The sequence below is a fragment of the Leptopilina heterotoma genome, unplaced genomic scaffold, assembly GCF_015476425.1.
Source record: "Leptopilina heterotoma isolate Lh14 unplaced genomic scaffold, ASM1547642v1 Lhet_46, whole genome shotgun sequence".
Taxonomy (NCBI): Eukaryota; Metazoa; Arthropoda; class Insecta; order Hymenoptera; family Figitidae; genus Leptopilina; species Leptopilina heterotoma.
This window is the reverse complement of record NW_025111092.1, coordinates 437,540-457,635: the sequence shown is the minus strand read 5'-3', so window position 1 is coordinate 457,635 and position 20,096 is coordinate 437,540. Positions and strand designations below refer to the sequence as shown.

General features: G+C 24.7%; 2 protein-coding genes across 2 annotated transcripts; one reads left to right on the top strand and one right to left on the bottom strand.

The window, feature by feature from the left end:
- Positions 1–4: 4 nt before the first annotated feature.
- On the bottom strand, positions 5–4,692 carry LOC122507322 (lysosomal aspartic protease-like). Its single transcript, XM_043619976.1, has 9 exons — positions 4,418–4,692; positions 4,019–4,124; positions 3,765–3,888; positions 3,553–3,671; positions 1,417–1,616; positions 1,162–1,284; positions 590–752; positions 371–463; positions 5–293 (listed from the first exon to the last, which is right to left on the bottom strand). Exons 1-9 carry the CDS (start codon positions 4,492–4,494, stop codon positions 147–149), a joined length of 1,152 nt encoding a protein of 383 aa, XP_043475911.1. The 5' UTR covers positions 4,495–4,692; the 3' UTR covers positions 5–146.
- Positions 4,693–4,919: 227 nt separating this feature from the next.
- On the top strand, positions 4,920–18,656 carry LOC122507321 (nuclear RNA export factor 1-like). The gene is made up of 9 exons (XM_043619975.1): positions 4,920–5,324; positions 5,538–5,890; positions 14,383–14,469; positions 14,576–14,834; positions 14,941–15,247; positions 16,517–16,553; positions 16,636–16,865; positions 17,002–17,170; positions 17,475–18,656. The coding sequence occupies exons 1-9, from the start codon at positions 5,225–5,227 to the stop codon at positions 17,907–17,909; spliced, it is 1,977 nt and encodes a 658-aa protein (XP_043475910.1). The 5' UTR covers positions 4,920–5,224; the 3' UTR covers positions 17,910–18,656.
- The last annotated feature ends 1,440 nt before the right edge of the window (positions 18,657–20,096 follow it).

The window sequence follows — 20,096 nt, the reverse complement described above, 5'->3', positions numbered from 1 at the left end:
CTTTTTATTAAAAATATACAAAAAAATATCTAAAAATCTTATTCTGAAGAAAAGATAGTAAATTTGTATGTTTATAAATGAACTTCTTTAAGTAACCAACTATCTATTAATATGAAAATAATTTGAATTGAAAATTGTTTTCCAACTTAAAATACAGTCTGTCCAATAGCGATTCGTCCATCGAAATAATATTCCGTGTAGAATTGCATTAAGAAAGCTCCACCAAGTTGCCAAAAATCACCGTCTTCTTCAACAAAAGGTGACAAACATGCTTCCATACTCTTAAAGTTCATCTAAAAAATTTATTTAAAAGTAATAATTATAGTCATATTCATAAAATTCTATATTCTTCAATAATCTTTTTGCTTACTCTTTGCACGTAGTATTTTGACTCAATAGTGAAATTTTTATTTTCTATTATAAAATGTATGCGAGGTAGTCTTGCATATTCTCTACAATCAACCTAAAAATTAAAAAAAAATTATTAATTTAAAAAATGAACTTTTAATCGATATGATTTTTTTAATTATTGTTACTGATAATACATTAAAAAAAAAAGAAAAGCAATTAACAATGATTAAGAATTTACCACATATCTTCCAATTTGAGGTGCAATATTTTTGGCATTTAATAAATTATTGATTCTCATTATTTCGTTTCTTGGTCCCTTTATAGTGTTCGTACTGGTACTCATAATTGCCGCTGTTTTACCAATAATTTTAAAAGTTTTCTTAGCACTTTCCAGCATAATTCTGTACAAATATAATTAGTTTTTTATTACTATACTAATTATTTATCTATTTAAATACCTACGCTAATTATTATAATTAGTGTTTCATTTTTAATTTTATATTTAATATATTTCCGAATTCATGGATTTCTTTTTTTTGGAATTTAAAAAATTTTATTTCGTTTCAAAATAAATAAAAAAGAAATATAAGTAAAAAAAAAGTTACAAATGGCAATAACAAATAAAAATAACAAACAAAATGTTATATCAAAATTAAAGTCTTCTTATTTGTATAACAATTATTTTTCTTTTTTAAACTACGTAATTAAATTATTACTATAGAGTCGAAGAGAAAAAATACATGCTATTATGAAATAAAAATGTTCGAGATTAAAATTAATGAGCGTAATTGAAATATAAAAAAATATTACGAGTCAATTTGAATTTGCCAATATTGTTTCTTAGTTACAGGAGTAAATGTTAAATCTCCTTTTAGATGTTTTCTTTCGGTTCCTCCCAAAATTAATCGTCCAGCTTTATCAGTCGTTTCATCCCTGAATAATAAATATTAGTTTTTATATTATTTATTTATTATTGATCATTGTTTTTTCTTTCTAAAAAACACTAATAATTATTAATTGTTAATTAACAATAATAATAATAAAAAATATATAAACTTGTTCTACCTATTCATATAAACTGTGAATACGGGTTCTTTAACGACTTTTTGTCGTACCAAATTATAAAAAAATGGAATAGAATTCGTTTCACTTAAACTTTGAAATCCTAAACCAACAATTCCATCAGCTCTCATAAATGCAAACGTCTTGAATGACATGTGAGTCATTTCAATGAAAGTTTGGTTCGTTACATTTTTATGAGGCAACTAAAATCGAAAAATAAAATTTTAATTAATTTTCAATTTTAACTAACGAAAATCTTACAAATAACTATTTAAAAATTATTATTTATTCAAAAACAACTAATTAACTAATTATTTAATCAATTATTCATTGAATACTATTTAAGAAAATAAATAATAATTAAATAGTACAATAAATATTTATAGGTAGGTACTATTAACTAATAATAGAAAATTTAATTAATAAAATAGATAATTAGTTCCTATTTTATTATTAATAAAGTGATAAATTAACTGATAGCTAATTAATTCCTAATTTAATTATAATTATACATAAGTAAAAATTAATTAAATACTAATTAGTGAATTAATAAATAAGTAAAAAGTAATTATTGACAAATTAATTTGTAATTAAATACATTCAAGTCATTATTTAATTAATATTGATTATTGAATGATTTTCCGGAAGAATTTAATTATTTTTATAAATAGTAAAATTCTTTGCAAGAATTCAATTATTTTCAATACAAATTTAATAAAATTTTTCGAAATAAATCAATTGTTTTCTAGAAGTTTAATAAATTCATAGAAATAATTCATTTATTTTCATAAATAGTAAAATTCTTCTGAGAAATTCTATTATTTTCAATACTTAATTTACTAAAATTCAAAAATCAAAATTTTAATTACAATTATTAAGGAACAAAATTATTTAAAAATTTAAAAAAAAATTCTTTTATTCAATTCAATTATTTTCAAAATATTTTAATAAAATTCAATAATCAAATGTTTACTTTCAATTATTAACAAACACGATTTTTATGAGATAAGTTGAAAAAAATTGTTCATAAAATTCAATTAAAATTATTAGAAAAACTCAAATATTTTACAAAAATTCAAAGAAATCCTTCAGAAGAATTTAATTAAGATTTTACAAAAATGTTTATAAAATTCTTCACATCAATTCTTTTATTTTCATAAATAATAAAATTTTTCGAAGGAATTCAATTAATTTCAATACAATTTTAATAAATTTTTTCGAAAGAATTCAATTGTTTTCTAAAATTTTAATAAATTATTGGTAACAATTCAATTATTTTTATAATATAGTAAAATTCTTCTGAGAAATTCAAATATTTTCATTACAATTTTAATAAAATTCAAAAATCAAATTTTTAATTATAATTATTAACGAACAGGATTATTTTAAAAATTTGAAAAAAATTCTTTTGTTCAATTCAATTATTTTCTATATTTTAATAAAATTGCTTGAATGAATTCAATTATTTTAAAAAATTTTAATAAAATTCAATAATTAAATGTTTATTTTCAATTATGACCAAACACGATTTTTATGAAAATTTGAAAGAAATAGTTAATAAAATTCAATTACATTCAAAATTTTCAATTAAAGTTATTAAATAAACTCCAATACTTTACGAAAATTCAAAGAAATCCTTTAGAAGAATTTAATTAGTATTTTCAAAAGTTTTTATAAAAATTCTTCGCATGAATTCTGTTATTTTCATAAATAATAGAATTCTTTGAAGGAATTAAATTATTTTAAAATTGTTTGATAAAATTTTTTGCAAGAATTCAATGATTTTCAATACATTAATTTTAAAATTGAAATCATTTCATTAATTTTTCTTTCTTTGAAAAAAAATTATTTAAAATGTTAGGAAAGAAAAAAAATTATTTCCTATTTAATTATTAATAATTATAAGTAGGAAACTAATAATATTAGTTTGTAAATAATTAATTAATTAACATTCGATTAGTTAATAATTAATCAGTACTAAATTAATTATTAATTAATATTTCAATTTATTTATTACTGAAATTTTTTTAATGAATTAAAATAAAATCTTTTATTTTAATTAAAAAAAAATTATTCATAATTTTTCTTTTTAATCATTCTGGAAGTGTTGCATAATATTTTGCAATTATTATTTCTTACATAAAAATTGTCTCTGGAAAGAAATCCTAAGAGTGAATATGTATCTCCAGTGATGTTCACAACAGTTCCGTCTGCCTGATAAGTTGAAGACTTTGTGTTATCGTATCTCGTATGAGTCACTAAAATTAAATTTAGAAAACTACATTAATATATTGTAGTTCGGATTTTAATATGAGTGAATTTTTCTTTGTTTGATTTAATAAATTTCTTACTGCAAGCAATTTCTATTAAATCGCATCTTGAAGAAGGAACCCAAGTATCGCTCCAAGTTGTGTCAAAAATAACTTTAAATTCCTTCGCTGGTTGGCCAATTTTTATTAAACCGTAATATTCGGACTGGAAAAAAATTATTTTATAAATAGAAATATAAAGAATATATTATTTTTTAATTAATTTTTTAATTTATTAATCATTAATTATTTTCAATTAAAATATTTTAAAGGAGAAATTTTCAATATATACTTACATCCATAAATTTATACAAGACGACTGATTCATTTTGTGGAGGTTGAGGTAAACTATTGTCTAATTGTTGTAACAATCTTGATGGATATTTCTTATAAATATCTATTCTAAAATTCATTTTTAAAAAATACGAATTAGCTAAATTTCTTTTTTTTTTATTTTTTTCTTTACCACTTTTTTCTCTGCCTTCTTATTGTTAATTATAAAAAGTTAATTATTATTAATAAAAAATTAATTATAAAATTATGAAATAAATTTTTTTTGGTTTTCAGTAAACAAGTAGTGCTTGAATTAAAATCAATTTTAAAATCGAATCATTCGATTAGTAATTTTGATTTTGATTTATTAAATATTTACCTATTTCGTTCGAAAGAATGTTTAAAAGAAATTTTTTACTTACTCGAGGACAGAAGCTTCTATGAATGACGCAATTGTTGACAAAATCGCAAAAAAAAGAAAACTTTTCCTTAAAAACATTTTCTATAATTTTTCCAAACCTTTCAGTCAGATTTTTTTGTTTCGTTAATTAAAATTAAGATTTTTTTCTATGTTTACCAGATCACTGACGACATATAACTGAGAAGTATTTTAAAGGGACAAAATTACACTTGTTAAACAAAGAGAGGTAATTCCCAGATGTTTTGTTTTGGGACTCAACTTTTTGTTTTTCATCGTATTGCCAACTGAGAAATAGATTAATTTTTGAATTTGTTCCAATTAATAACGCTAGATGTCGCCTTTTTGATACTTCCGGTTTTTAAATAATTGCATACGTTCTTTTTTTACGATATTTTCGGATAAATATTCTACCTAATTGTCATTAACAGTCATTAATGACGGGATAAAAGTGTAATTTTGTTTCTAGAAAAATTTAATAAATGTGATTATTAATGATATGAGGTAAAAAGTGTGTATCTAAGATTAAAAACGAAATATTGCGCAATACCAGTAATCGGTACACTACATTTTTTTATGTGTGCGAGAGAATTAAAATGGCGACGCATACTTCATCGTGGTGGCGGTTGTGAATGTTTTACTCCCAAAAAAAGACAAGTATGACGAAGGTCTCAATTACGTATTATCTGTATTAAACACGTGGTCTATTTATTTTTATAAACTTAATGAACACAATATAAACACGAGTGATTTTTCACTTTAAAAAAGAAGATAACGCGATTAGTGGTGCAATTTTATGTTATGTTAAAAAATGTCAAACTATTATAACGATTATAACCTACAAATGCGTGGCGACGGACGCAGAAAATTCGGTTGTGACTTACAAGACGTTCAAATTGAATCATTATTAGGTAAGAAGAACAATTTTTGCTTTATATTCTTTAAAAATTGATAGTAATTGTATATTTCCTGAAGTTTTGTTTTGGGTAAAATAAACTTGACTTTCTTGTGTTAACCTGTTGCATGACATTTTTGTTGTATTTTTTTAATATTGAAATTGAATTTTATTGTTAATTGGATTAATTATTTTATTGTTTTTTTAATATTTATTTTTAATACTACAGATCGTAGGTTCGGTTACGTTGATCGTCAAGGAAATGATACACGAGAAGTACGAATGGGAGGTGACACCATAATGGCTGGTGTAAGACCACGAATTTCTTTTAAACAGAAAACAAGAGTAACAATGCCACGAAATTTGTCATTTGCTGCGCAAAATCTTCTCGATGATGACGACGATTTGGAAATGTCTTCCATCAACAATAACAATAATAATAATTTTCATGAGAGACAAGTTTTTCTTAAAACACGAGGTCGAAGTCTTCTTAATGGTAGACTGGGAGTAATTCCCCAAAAGGATTTAAGATGTAGACTGACACAAACAATTCTTGCTGACGCCTATTGGTATAAAATTACAGTAAGTGGAGATTTAAAAGTAAATAGATATTCAAATATTTTTACAATGATCACAGTTTGTCATCTATTTAAAATTTTCTCATCTTTTTTATCTATTTTAACCATATTTTTTTACCATTTTCACCTTTTTATATTGATTTGATATTATTTTTAAAGTAATGCATTTCAGAAATAGTTCAATTTTGCACTGTGAATCCAGGTAAATTTTAATTTATTCTAATTATAATAAATTTTTACATGAATTAATCGGAGTTGTCATGCAACCTGGTAATGTCAGGGAATTTTATAAACCTGGAAAAGTAAGGGAATTATGATCGGAATCCTGGAAAATTATTGTTTTCTAAAATTATGGGGCTTATTCTTGAAATATAATTTTTCTTAAATATTTCAAAATTAATTCAATTTTAAAAGAGTTGCGTTTACAGTTTTCATAAATAGATGAACTTCAAAAGGTTTTAATTTGAAATTTTGAATGAATTAATTAAATAATAAAAATTCCACAGGAATTCTATTATTTACAAATTCTTTATAAATTTCATCGCAATAATTCAATTATTTTCATAAATAATCAAATTTTTTACAGGGATTCAATTATTTTCATAAATAATTGATAAATAATAAAACCCATCGCAGAATTTCAATTATTTTTAATACAAATTTTAATGGAATTTCTCGAAAAATGTAATTATTTTCCAAAATTCAATTATTTTCAAAAATTTTAATAATATTCTTGGCAAAATTTCAATGATTTTCAAAAACTTTTCTCAATTCAATCAAATTTTTTACAGAGATTCAATTATTTTTCATACAATTTTAATCTAAGTAATTTCTCGAAAAATGAAATTATTATTAAAAATTTTATTGAAATTCGTCTAAAGAATTTCAGTTAAAATTTTATATAATAATTGAATATTAAACTCTCTAGTAAAAAATGTTTTCTAATTTGAATTAGTGACTGATTTTTTGCTTTTGAATTAGCAGATTTTACTAATAAATATAGTCGTTTCTACTAATTTAATAGTAAAATTTATTAATTCAAAAGCAAAAAGTCAGTCACTAATTCCAATTAGTAAACATTTTTACTAATTCAAATTTAGAGAGAAAGTATTATAGCGTGAATTTCTAGAAATGATTGAATTTTGATAAGGTTTCAAATTATAATCTTTGAATGTTTGAAATTTACACACTTTTAACTAAAAATTGTGTAGATTTAATTTTTTTGAAAAAGTTTAATTGAATTTTTTTAAAGTTATATGAAGTTTTTATTTTCTAATATATATTTGATTGAAGCATTTTATTAGTCGGTCATTTTTAATTATTATAAAACATGAAGACATCGATTGCTCCGAGTCGAAGACTCGGAGTGATCGATTTCTTCATGTTTTATAACAATTTTTTATAAGTTATTTAATTTGAAAAAGGTTTGAATTTGAAATTTTTTTAAATCTTAATTTTTATGGAAAAATTATAATGACTAAATATTTATTTAAAAATGATAAATATAACAATTCGGAATACAGTATCATATGAAAGTTCCATGTATTTGTAAAAATTTATTGAAATTATTTAATTTTGTAAAATATAAATGTAGTTTTTAAAACCTGGAAAAATTCCGTTTTTAACCTGGAAAATCTGTTAAAGTCAGGGAATTTGAAATAAGCAAAAGTGTGGTAACCTTGTATTAATGCAAAAGTTAATTTATCCAAATTTTAATCTATTGAAAATATAATTTATTGAAATTTCACTCAAATTTTTATTTATTAATATTTCATTTCAATTTATTCCAATTTTAATGAATTTTCACTGAAATTAATTGTAACTTTAATTTATCCAAATTTTAATCAATTTCAAAATATAATTTAGTATAAAAAAATTTCAATGATAGTCAAGTTTTAATTTTCATCAATAATATTTTACAAAAATTCTGATTGCAAGAAAAATTAAATTCATGTTTAATTGTAATTCATGCTTTTGATAATTGACCATTGTTGCCACAGGTCAGGAAATGTCATGGAATTTTATTAAAAGTAGTGAAAAAAATTAAATTTTCAGAATTCATAAGAAAATTCTGAATTTTGATGTCTTCTTTGTTTGCCTCATAAATACAAAACCTTCAATATTTTCTAATTCTGACAATAATTTCTTTTTAAATAACTTACACAGAAAAAAATTTTAACCCGGAACTAAAAATTTCGCTAAAATAGAGAAATTTGTAACTGCTCGAGATGAAACTTTTTTTCTGTGTAATTTTTGAAGAACTATCAAAAAATTAATTCTTAAAAATTATTTAATAAATAATTTTACTCAAATATTTCAATGTTAATTGAATTTTAAAAGAGTTGCATTTACAATTTTTATAAATAGATGAACTTCAAAAGGTTTTTATTTAAATTTTTGAATTTCATTAGAAATTTTAAAGAACTTAGGTTTTTGAAAAATTTTAACAATTCAATTTCTTCTGAAAATAGTTACATTGTTTAATATATATTTAATTAGTTATAAATAATAGTGGATTTATAGAAGATTTTTAGTTAAAAACACTACAAAAAAAATTGATTTGAAAAAATTACAAATGATTGCATGGATTTTTAGAAATAATTGAATTTCAAAAAGGTTTCAAATTAAAATCTTTGAAAATTTGAAATTTTCACACTTTTAACTAACAATTTTGTAGAATTAAATTTTTTGAAAAAATTATAATTGAATTTTTTTAAAATTATTTGAAGTTTTTATTTTCTAATAATAATATGCCTATTTAATTGAAGAATTTCCGAATAATGGAATTTTTGTAAAATTGAATTGTAAATTTAATTTTGAAATCCATTGATTTGAAAAAGATTTGAATTTGAAAATTTTGAAACTCTTAATTCCTATCAAAAAATAATAAAGATTAAATATTTATTTAAAAAATTAAGTTATTGATGTTTTTCGAATTATTTTACAATTAAAGAAATTCGTAAATAAATGCAATAGAACATTTTTTTTGAGTATCTAATTATTTTGATACTGAATCATAATATTTTTTAGTGGCAACCCTGTTGACGCAAAATTTTTGTAATAAAATTTCATTTTAATGAAAAAATATATAAATTTTGTTTATATGAACGTTCAGAATTTGAAAAGCATTCGATTCAAATTTTAATGTATTAAAAATTAAAATTTCAATTTTATTTGAAGATTTTAACTCAATTTTCAACTAAATCCAATTTTTAATCAGTCCTAATTTTTATTATAGTTAAAAAATTTATTAAATAAATTTATTTAGTTTATATGTTCCTACAGTTTTGAATGTTCAAATGAACGAAATTTATTTATTTCTACACCGAATTAAATTTTTATTATAAATTTCCTTCACTATCGAAACAAGGAAGTTATTTTTTATTTATTTACAAGTAATGTAACAATAGGCCTGTAGCCTTTTTACATAAGTGTTTCTTCTTTTCTCATTCCTCCCTATTCACACAAACAAAACGCTCTTATCTTTACTAAATTGTTTACAAAATAGAATAATTTTTTTAGACTTTCACCGTTATCCACATTCAGCAATTCTGATAAAGAGTTTTGTCGCACATTTTCACTACAACATTCGTTATACGCGGGACAATCCATTAAGACGTGTTTTAAATTTTCATTCCTGTCCATATTACACATTAAACACTTTTCTTTGTCACTAAACTTATACACATAACCGAGTTTTATGTTCAATTGCCACTCTATTCTACCAGCCATTCTTAGCTGTGCCAAGAGTCTTGTGAACCTTAAGGGAATCTTCCAATTGAGGTACAACTCAGCATTTGGTTTTTTCATTGCCTTTATATATTTGTAGATAGGACAATACCTTGATTTAACTGCTCTTTCTCTATCCTCTATGAACTGCGATGTTCTCATTTTTGTTAAGTAGTCCTCGATGTCACTTGCACTTTTTATTTTTAATTCCATTCTTCCTTTTTCGCTGTTGTATACACATTTACTTGGATCTATTTTCATAATTTTATCCCTTAATTTCCTAAACCAGTTGAACTTCTTCTTCGTGTCATATTTTTTATCCGCATCCTCCATTAGTTTTATCAAAAAAATCTTTGGCAGCCTCGTATCCTCCATTTTTTCTATTCTGACCAATAATCTTAAAGCCCGTTTCATCACTTCTACTATTAATTTAGAATAATTAATTTCCAGTCTCAGTAGATATCCTGGTGTTCTACGAGGTAGACCCAGCATTTGTTTTACGAATCCAGATTGAACAATTTCTAATTCCTCTTCATAGTCTAGTCCCCAATTACCTGCATTGTATAAGAGAGTTGATGTGACGATTGCGTCAAATAGCTTCTGTCTCGAATTCCAACCTTCGGCTTTAGTTGCAATCAGTGGTTTCCAAATGGTCCCAATAGCAATTTTAGCTTTCGTCGAAAAATAGTTTACAGTCTTTGCAAAATTCCCAGATCTGTGAAATAGAGTCCCCAAGTATACATACTCGTCTACTACCTCAATACATTTCCCTCTGTATTTAAAACTTTTACAAGATTTTCTCTTTCCCCCCTTCTGAAATATCATAACTTTTGTTTTGTTAGTATTTACATTCAATTTATTTATTTCGCAGTAGTCACTTAATGTTTGTAGTTTTCTCTGTAGATCAGCCTCCGATTCTCCCGAGATAGTTAGGTCATCCGCGAAGAGCTGAATCTCTCCTTTTTCCTCTATACATTTGTACCCGTTTGACTCGAAAAAGTGCACCAAGTCCTGAAGGAAAAGTATAAATAGTACAGGACTTAAAGAATCTCCTTGGAGAACTCCCATAGTTATTTCTATTTCATCTGTAAATTTCCCGTCTTGCAATTTAACTTTCATCTTTGCGTTCTCGTAAATAGATCTGATGATTCTAATACATTGTCCACTTAATCCAATCTTATGAAGTTTTTGCCACAGCAATCCGTGATGAACCGAATCGAAAGCTCTCTGGAAATCTACAAATGTTGTGAAGAGTTTTCCTCGCTCTTTTTGTATAGTCAGGCATATTTTTGCTTGAAGCACAAAAATGTTGTCCTCACAAGATCTTCCAGCGCGAAAACCTGCCTGTCCTTCCGGTAAGAGTCCCATATTTTCCGCCCAGATACCCAATCTTTTAGCTAATATATTAGTAAATATTTTTAATATTGCGTTGGCTAAGGCAATACCTCTATAGTTCATGATGTCATTTTTGTTTCCTTTCTTAAAGAGTAGAATTTGCGTAAAATTACACCATTTTTTTGGGACCTCACTCGTATTTATAATCTCGTTAAATTTGTTTACAAGATACACTTTTGCGTTTCCAGGAAGAGCTTTGTAGAATTCATTGATAATTCCATCGTCCCCAGGAGCTTTGTTATTTCCTAGTTTTCGAAGAGTTAGGTTTAATTCATATATACTTATGTCCTTATCCAAATATGGGTGTCTTGCATCTAGGTAAATTTCATCTAAAATCACTCTTAATGGGAAAATATTCTCGTAGAACTCGAAAATTTCTTCACTTTTGAGATCACAGAAACTACCGCTTCCTTTTTTATTTCTAAACCTTCTTATTACCCCCCAGAAATCTGAACTGCTTTTAACTTTACTAACCTGTTTTTTTAAATCATCCACATTTCTTTTCTTTTCGCTTCTCACCGTTTCTCTATATTCTTTTCTTTTATCCACATATTCGATTCTAGATTCTTCCGAGTTAAGTCTTTTAAATTTCCTGTATGCTCTTCTAACTTCTCTTTTCTTTTCTTTACACTTTTTTGAGAACCAGGGATTATTCTTAAACTGCTTTCCTTTTCTATTTCTTAGGGTTTTTATCATATCCATTTCGCCTGCAGATTCTTTTATTAAATCTATCATAATTTCGAAATTTACCTCTTCATTCTTTAGTTTGCGACTTTCAATTTTATCCTTTATCTTCATTGAATAATTTATTCGTTTGCTTGCATCCCAAATGTATTTATTAGTCAAAATCGTATTGACATCCGAACTTTCGTCACCAATAACGTCTTTTTCACTTTCTATTTCAATTCTTTCAATAGTTAAACTTTGAGCTAAATGATCGGAAGTGTCCAAATTGAGAAACTCGAAGTCACTGATATAATCTAAGCCGTTCAAATCTGACCACGTATAATCTATAACACTTTTCCCCATTTTGTTTATGAAAGTGAATTCACCTCCTGAATCACTCTGGGTTCTTCCATTAACACAACATAAACCTATATCACTCATTAAGTCGTACAGCACTTCTCCATTTCTACAGATAGTTTTGTCTCGTGAATTTCTCATATAGTTTATATTTACGTTTTCGCACATATTTTCATCCATATTATTGAGATTCCCTATTCTGCAGTTAAAATCCCCTGATATCAAAATTGCCGCATTGTATTTTTCCCGCATTTCCCACACGAAATCTCTAAATAATGTTAACCTATCCTTTATTAAGTCCGGACGTATATAAACACATATAACTATCCACTCTTTATTGTCTATCCATCCTTTGATTGCTGTCCATCCTGTACTTATATCCAAAATTTCTATATTGCGTACTACGTTTTCGTCAATTAGCATACCAATACCTCCACTCGCTCTTCCTTTATCATATTGTTTTGTTGCCGCATTTCCTATATATTTATAATCTTTGAAATCATGTTTTAATAACAGTTCGTCTTTAGTTAACCACGTTTCTATTACACATATAAGAAAGTAGTCACTCACTAATTTACTTTTTTCACTACAGCTTAACTCAAACAGATTTTTTATTCCATGTACGTTCCACACTAATATTTTACTTTTTGACACTTTCAACAGTTTTCTCTTACTTGCTTCTCCGGTGGCGTTGTGAATTTTCTTCTCTTGGTTCCGTAAAGATTCCGTTGTCAGAATTATTCCTCCCTCGTCCATTATCCCTTGTCCAATCGTGATTTTCTTTATTTCCGTAGGCTCTTGTTCCTGATTGAGTGTAAATTCCGTTGACGTCTGTATGGTTGTCACTTTCGTGTCGAAAGGATCTCGTTTGTTTCACTATACCCTGCTCGTTTTTCCATACCCACAATTGATTGTTTATGTAGATTTTCTTGTATCCAATTTTAGCCGTGTTTCCTCGACTTCTTTCTTCCCTTGCTCTACTGTATATTTTTCTTTGTATTTCTCTATCCTCTTTGGTCAAGTCATCATCTAAATAGATTTGGGTACCTTTAAGTGTCGCCTTTTTTTCTATAATACTTTTCTTATCCTCTGCACTTTTTACCCTAATTTTGAGGAAGTCTTCTCCATTTGCCGGTTTAATTTTGACTGCTGATTCCAAGTCGATTTTAAGATTCAGATTCGCTTCTATGAAATCTTCCACTTCTGTTCTTATATCGTTATCGTTCTTTTCTGTCTTCAGACCTCTAATGATTATATTCTTCCTTCTATTTTCTTGATCTCTTCTACGGTCAATTTCTTCTAGCTTATTAATTTTATCCAATAGTTCCTTTTTTTCTGTGTCCCATTCGCTGAACTTTAATTCTACTAACTTATATTGCTCGAAAACCTTTTGTTCGATAGCTTTTTGGGATTTCATGATTTTTTCCTCCGTCCTTGATATAAGTTCTTCCATTTTGCTTTCCACTTTGCTTTCTATTTCTTTAAGAGAAGCATTAAAATCACTTCTGATACCTTCTAATATTTCATCTTTCATTGCATGAAACATATTTTCCCATTCGCCTTCTACTTTTTCTTTCACTTCCGTATCTGTCCCTTGTTTACTTGTTGTAGTTTCCATAGTCTTAAAAACTTCATGAATCAGTTTGTTATTTTTATCTTTATCGAGTTGGTTTCTGCTGGTAGGTCTTCCTGGTTTATTATTTGGGATATTTTTTCCATTTCCTTCCTTTTTTTCAATCTTACCTGTTGCTTTATTACCATTTTCCTTTTGACTTAATACATTTTTTGCGGATCTATTTTTCCGATCGACGGCCGACATTTTGGATGAATGAATGGGTCCGCTGTGGCGCACCCTATTGCGTTTCACTTTCTAACCTCACTTTTATAAAACTCACATTTACTTACAAAAAATGCAATCAAATGTATATTCAACTCAAAAATTTTATGTTCAACACAAACTGCAACTCAAACTTCACTAGAAAAAATAAATCTCTCAACTGTTATCCACTTTTCACCAATAAAAGATTAACATATTCTCAGAGTAACTTCGACACGCGTACCTTGAATTCCTAAATCGAAACAAGGAAGTTAAAAAGTTTCTAAATGTAGAATTTAAGTTTTTAATTTTTATTGCAATCAGTATTTTATGAAAATAATTTTAATAAATATTTCGTTCATTTGGACGTTCAATTAATATTTTATATTATCTAAAGTTTAATAGATTTTAATTTTAATCATTTACAAAGTCAATTTTAGCTAGAATTATTGAAAATAGATTTCAATTATGTAGATAAAAATTTATTTAGTTTCTGCATTAATTTTTTATTGAACATTTCTAATTATTTACAGATTCCGTGTGGAGCAAATTTCGAAAAAGATTTCATCATTAAGAAGATTTTACAGTACATTGCACCTGAAACTTTTGTGCCAATTATGGTAATTTATTTTTTAAAAATTAAAAAAAATTTGTATTATTTTATTACTTTTTTTTTATTTTGAACTAATGCTTTTTCTTTATTAATTAATTTATTACTATTTCTAGTATCAACATTTTGAAAGATCGGCAATATTTTATGTGGACAATTACAGAATAGCTAAAACATTATTAGACTGTGATTATAAGATCTATTTAAACGAAACATTCAAATTACATATTTATGTAAAGCCAGGACATCCTAATGTAATGAAAAAATCAAATGATGTTTCAAATGTACTGAAGGAAAAAATTGTTCAAATTGTCGCAATGCGTTATAATCAAGAGACGAATTCGTTAAATCTTTCAGAATTTTATCATGATCCAGGTAAAAATATTTTTTGTGTTTCTTTTTTATTTATATTTCTCTCTCTCTTTCTCTCACTAAACTCTAAGTCTAAATAATTATGTTATTTTTCTATTCTTTGTTACAGCACTTGTGGATAATCATTTTTGTGCCTTATTTCAACCGATTTTGTTGACGACAGTTTTGGACACTGCAGTGCAATTGGTTCCAAATATTCAAGTATTGAATCTCAGTGGCAATAAACTGACTTTCATTAGTACACTCTCGACGTTGAAAGCGAGATTTAAGAATCTTAAAATTCTTCTGCTTGGTGATAATTTATTGAAGGATATCAATTTATTGGATCCGATAAGATTTTTAAATTTAGAAGAATTGTCACTATTGGGAAATCCTTTTTGCAACGATTACTCGATGCGTAAAAATGAATACGTAAGGTAATGTCTATTTTTTATTCACAGTTAGAAATTATATTTATTATTTATAATTTAGTCTTTACCAAAAATTAATTTCATAAATTTATAAAATGTGGATTTTATTTTGATTTATTATTTGTTATCGATGACTCTTTTTGATAGGGAGTAGTTTATTTTTTATGGAAATTCTGGAAAAATAACGAAAATGGAAATATTATTCTGGTATTATTGGAAAAATATACCATTTTCGCCAAGACAAAGAGAAAGAATGATATTATTTAAATAAATAATAGTTTATTTTGTTCAGAGATGGATTTTCGACAAATTATTTTGTATTTAGTTTTTATACATGAAATTTTTTTATTCTTCTTTCCCATTATTTATTTTTATTTGTTTATTTATATATTTGTCTATCTTCTTTTCTCTTTAGTTTATATATACACTTTTTGTTTTCGAACAAATGGTTCTTTTTAAACATTTATAAATATTACCCAATAAATAAATATTTCTTTCGCTACTCTTTAATGAGGTTCTCCGGCTTCTACTCTTGAAAAAATCAATTTTCGTTAAATTTTCTTTAAATTTTGAGGAAATGTTTCTTTGTGTCCACTTTAAATTTGGTAAAAATTTCAGAAGGGTTTTGAAATTTTTACCACATTTAAAGCGCACTCGAAGAAACATTTTCTCAAAATTTAAAGAAAATTTAAGGAAAATCGATTTTTTCAAAAGTAGCAGCCGGAGAACCTCCTTAAAAATTGAATTGAGAATCTTTTTCTGAACACGATAATCTATTATTTATTTAAATTGTATCATTTTTTATATGATGAGAAGTGTTTTCTTTACCGAAACAAGGAGGAGACATTGACTCGAAATATTTTTCGTTTATCTTTCATTATATTTTTGAAAGATTAGTTATTTTCTATCAAAACGGAGGGAAATGGTGGGAAACAATAAATAAAAGTAAATTTATTATTTTTTGAAAAATATTCCCAATTTACAGGATTAGGAATGTGGGGAAAATATTTTAAAACGAAAATAAAAAACGTAAAAAAACGAAATTTAAAGTAAACAATTTTAAATAATACCAAGTTTCCTCACTAGGGAGAAAACATTAAATAAAAAAACTTTTATAAATCTTTGAGAATGTTATATATATATATATATTAATTTATAAATGAATGAACAATTATTAATTTTTCAATTAGTATTATTTATAAATGTATTAATCACTTTTTTTCTCGATTTTCCCAAAAAAAACTTCCTATTGCCGGATTTTTTTCTGGATACTAGTGATGTACGTCAAATATTTCCAAAACTTTTACGTTTGGTGAGTAAATTAAAAATAAAATGTTTTTCTATTCGTATTTTAATTTACATTGAAAATATAAAAATTTGTTTCTATATAACAGGATGGTATCGAGTTACCGCCTCCAATTTCATTCGATGTGGTTGAAGAAGATCTAAAAATTCCGCCTTCAAAGAAATTATTTTCTGTCAGTTCGGAAGGAAACATAATTGCAAGACAATTCATTCAACAGTACTTTTCAGTGTTTGACAACAATAATCGAGAAACTTTAATGCAGGCTTATCATGATAGTGCAGTTTTTAGTATGACTGTGTCGCCCAATGTTGGAGCAAGGTAACGAATTAAAAAAATTCAAGTGTAATTTATTAATTATATTTTTATAATTTTTTGTGATTAGTAATTTAATTTTTTATAATAGATATTTTGTTCTTTTTAATAACTTTTTTTACATTTACTGTCATTTTTTTAGACCAAACAGTTACCTCGGTGAAAGTAGAAATTTACTTCGAATAAGAGATCAAAATTCTGTGAGGAGACTGCTAAAGCGTGGAAAGCTGGCAGTCGTAACAACAATTTCTGAATTTCCACGAACAAGACACGATACGGATTCTTTTACGATGGATGTGTCCTTCTGTTCGGTTAGTAAATTTAAATAGTAAACCAAATTTTTTTAAGCTTTCGATTAGAAATTTATTTATTTTCAATTTTAGAGAATATTAACTTTATTTTATATTCATTACATTTATTATTATTATTATTTTTATTTACTTATTATTTTTGTATAACTATTTTATTTATATTTAAATTTAAAATCTACAAATTCTATTTTCGATTTAAATTGAATTTTTTATTATTAATAAATAGAAATAAAACCATTATTTTTAAAGACAAGAAATATATTTGCCATTAAATCATTTTCTAATGAGAATGGAATTTTTTCAGAAATCAATGATGATGGTTACAGTCTCAGGACTTTTTAAAGAATCCAACGATTTCGATGCACCGTTTCGTTATTTCAATCGAACATTAATAATTGTTCCCGAAGGTTCTGGATTCGTTATTCTCAACGAACAATTGTGCATTTCAAATGCCACTCAATTGCAACAAAAACTTGCAATGAATCAAACGAGATCAGTTGAAATGGCAATGACACATCCAGAACCAATAATAAATTGTCAAAATGAAATTGGAATGTTATCCGAAGATATCAAGAGAAAAATGATCAAAGATTTGTGTCTTGAATCAAATATGAAAAATGAATGGAGTTGTAAATGTTTAACTGAAGTCGACTGGAAATATGAGGAAGCAATGTCAGCCTTCCGACGATGTTTCGCGCAAGGTCTGATTCCGGCCGATGCATTCGAAAGAACATCCTAAAATGAATGAGAAAAAAAATTAGTAATAATTAAGCCATAGTAATATTTACTTAAAGAAACAAAAACAAAGAGGAAAAACTTCCAAAGAGATTTTAGAAATTAGTTAAAGAGAAAAAGTATTTGTTTATTTCGTTTTTTATAAACATTTGATTGTTTAATTCATTATAAGAGCTGTGTTAAAAGAAACAAAGTTTATTTTATATATTTTAAAAATGTTGGATACATTATTCAGTATTGTTTAAGAAGAAGAAGAAGAAGAAAAAAGTTTATTAAACTGTTTAATTTTCTCTCTCTCTCTCTCTCTCTCTTGTAAATAATGAGATTAAGAATTTAAAAAGAAATGTTGACTGACAAAAATATTAAGTTAGAACAAAATATTATTATTTTTTTAAAGACACGTGTACACATAAGAATAGAATGTCGAATTTCGACAGAATCAAAGTATTAGAAACATTTGTGTCATGCGAGAATTTTTTAATTCTGTTAGATTTTCAAAGATCTACAAAAAAAAAAATTATTTGAATAAGTTAGATTTAGGAAAAGAAATTTTGTTTTTCATTTCTTGCGATTCACAAATTTAAAGTGCTCTCATGTCTTTGTGGACAAAATAAATCATTTTTATAATCATCGTAATGTGACTTTACAAAATCGTTTAGTTTTTAAATTATTACATTTCGTCAATTTCCATCTTGTGGATTTCTAAGTTTTAAAAAATGGTACTTAATAAATAGTTTCTTAATAAAAAAAAGTACAATTTTTTAAATTCCCTCTATATGGTTTTTTATAGTGTAGTATTTATTTCTTGATTGTATATATTATTTTATTATTAAAAATAATTGAATTAGAAAATAATTTCGGTTAAAATCTGTAAAAAGAAATATTGAATTTAGATAAATTTAAAAATTAAAACCATTAAAAATGTGAATACTTGTAATTAATAATTCTTTTGAACTAATTTTTTCGAAAAATTTTAATTTCAATTCTGTTGAAATTAGTTGAATCTTTTAATGCATATTTGATATTACTTCAAAAATTTTAACGCAAGTCTTCAAAATTATTCCCAAAAATTCAATTCTTTTCAGGACTTTTAATAAAATTCTTTGCAAAATTCAATGATTTTCATTTATTAATTATTTTCAAAAGTAATAAAATTCTTCGCAAAAATTCAATTATATGTTAAAATTTTTAAAAATTTTCGTCAAGATTTCAATTATCTTTATACATAGCAAAAATTTTCTCCAATATTTAATAATTTTCAAAAATTCTTTTTTTTTTTAAATTCTTATCAAAATTTCAATTATTTTCAAACATTTTTCTCAATTCAATGATTTTTAATATCTACTATATTTTAATCAAATTTTCATAAAATTCTACACAAACATTCAATTATTTTTATAAATTAATGAAAATTTCACGGAAATTCAATTATTTAAAATTGAATTTGAATATAAATTTTTTCGAAAAAAATCATTTTTTTTATAAAGTTCTTCGCAATAATTCAATTATTTTCATAAATATTAAGATTTTTTTTCAGAGATTCAATTATTTTCACAAGTAATAAAATTTCTTTTTAGTAATTCAATTATTTTCATAAATAATAAAATTTTTTTTCAGAGATTCAATTATTTTCACAAGTAATAAAATTTCTTTTTAGTAATTCAATTATTTTTATATAAATAATAAAATTCTTTTTAGGATTTCAATTATTTTCATAAATATAATAAAACTCATCGCAGAATTTCAATTATTTTTTATATATAAATAATAAAATTCTTTTTAGGATTTCAATTATTTTCATAAATATAATAAAACTCATCGCAGAATTTCAATGATTTTTTATTTAATTTTAATTTAATTGCTCGAAAAAAACAATTATTCTTAAAAATTTTATTAAAATTCGTCGAAAGAATTCAATTTTAAGAAACATTCCATTATTCAATAAATCATTTATTTTTTTATTTATAAATAATTGAATTTTCGTAGAATTTTTTAATAAAAATTGATTTAAAAATGAATTTGTTCAAAACTTATTAAAAATAATTGATTTAAAGAAGAATTTTTGAATAATTTTACAATTAAAGAAATTCGCAAATAAATATATTAGAACATTCTTTTTTGTATCTAATCAATTTTAGAGTGAATATTACATTAATAATTATTATTTATTTACTTATTTACAAAATGTATT

Bases quoted from the DNA above. Each gene is read 5' to 3' on its own strand.
- LOC122507321 (XM_043619975.1), top strand. From the start codon at position 5,225: ATGTCAAACTATTATAACGATTATAACCTACAAATGCGTGGCGACGGA. The intron at 5,325-5,537 runs GTAAGAAGAACA...TTAATACTACAG, and splicing joins TCAAATTGAATCATTATTAG to ATCGTAGGTTCGGTTACGTT. The intron at 16,554-16,635 runs GTGAGTAAATTA...TCTATATAACAG, and splicing joins TTCCAAAACTTTTACGTTTG to GATGGTATCGAGTTACCGCC.
- LOC122507322 (XM_043619976.1), bottom strand. From the start codon at position 4,494: ATGTTTTTAAGGAAAAGTTTTCTTTTTTTTGCGATTTTGTCAACAATT. The intron at 1,285-1,416 runs GTAGAACAAGTT...TTTATTATTCAG, and splicing joins TTCACAGTTTATATGAATAG to GGATGAAACGACTGATAAAG. The intron at 294-370 runs GTAAGCAAAAAG...TAAATTTTTTAG, and splicing joins CAAAATACTACGTGCAAAGA to ATGAACTTTAAGAGTATGGA.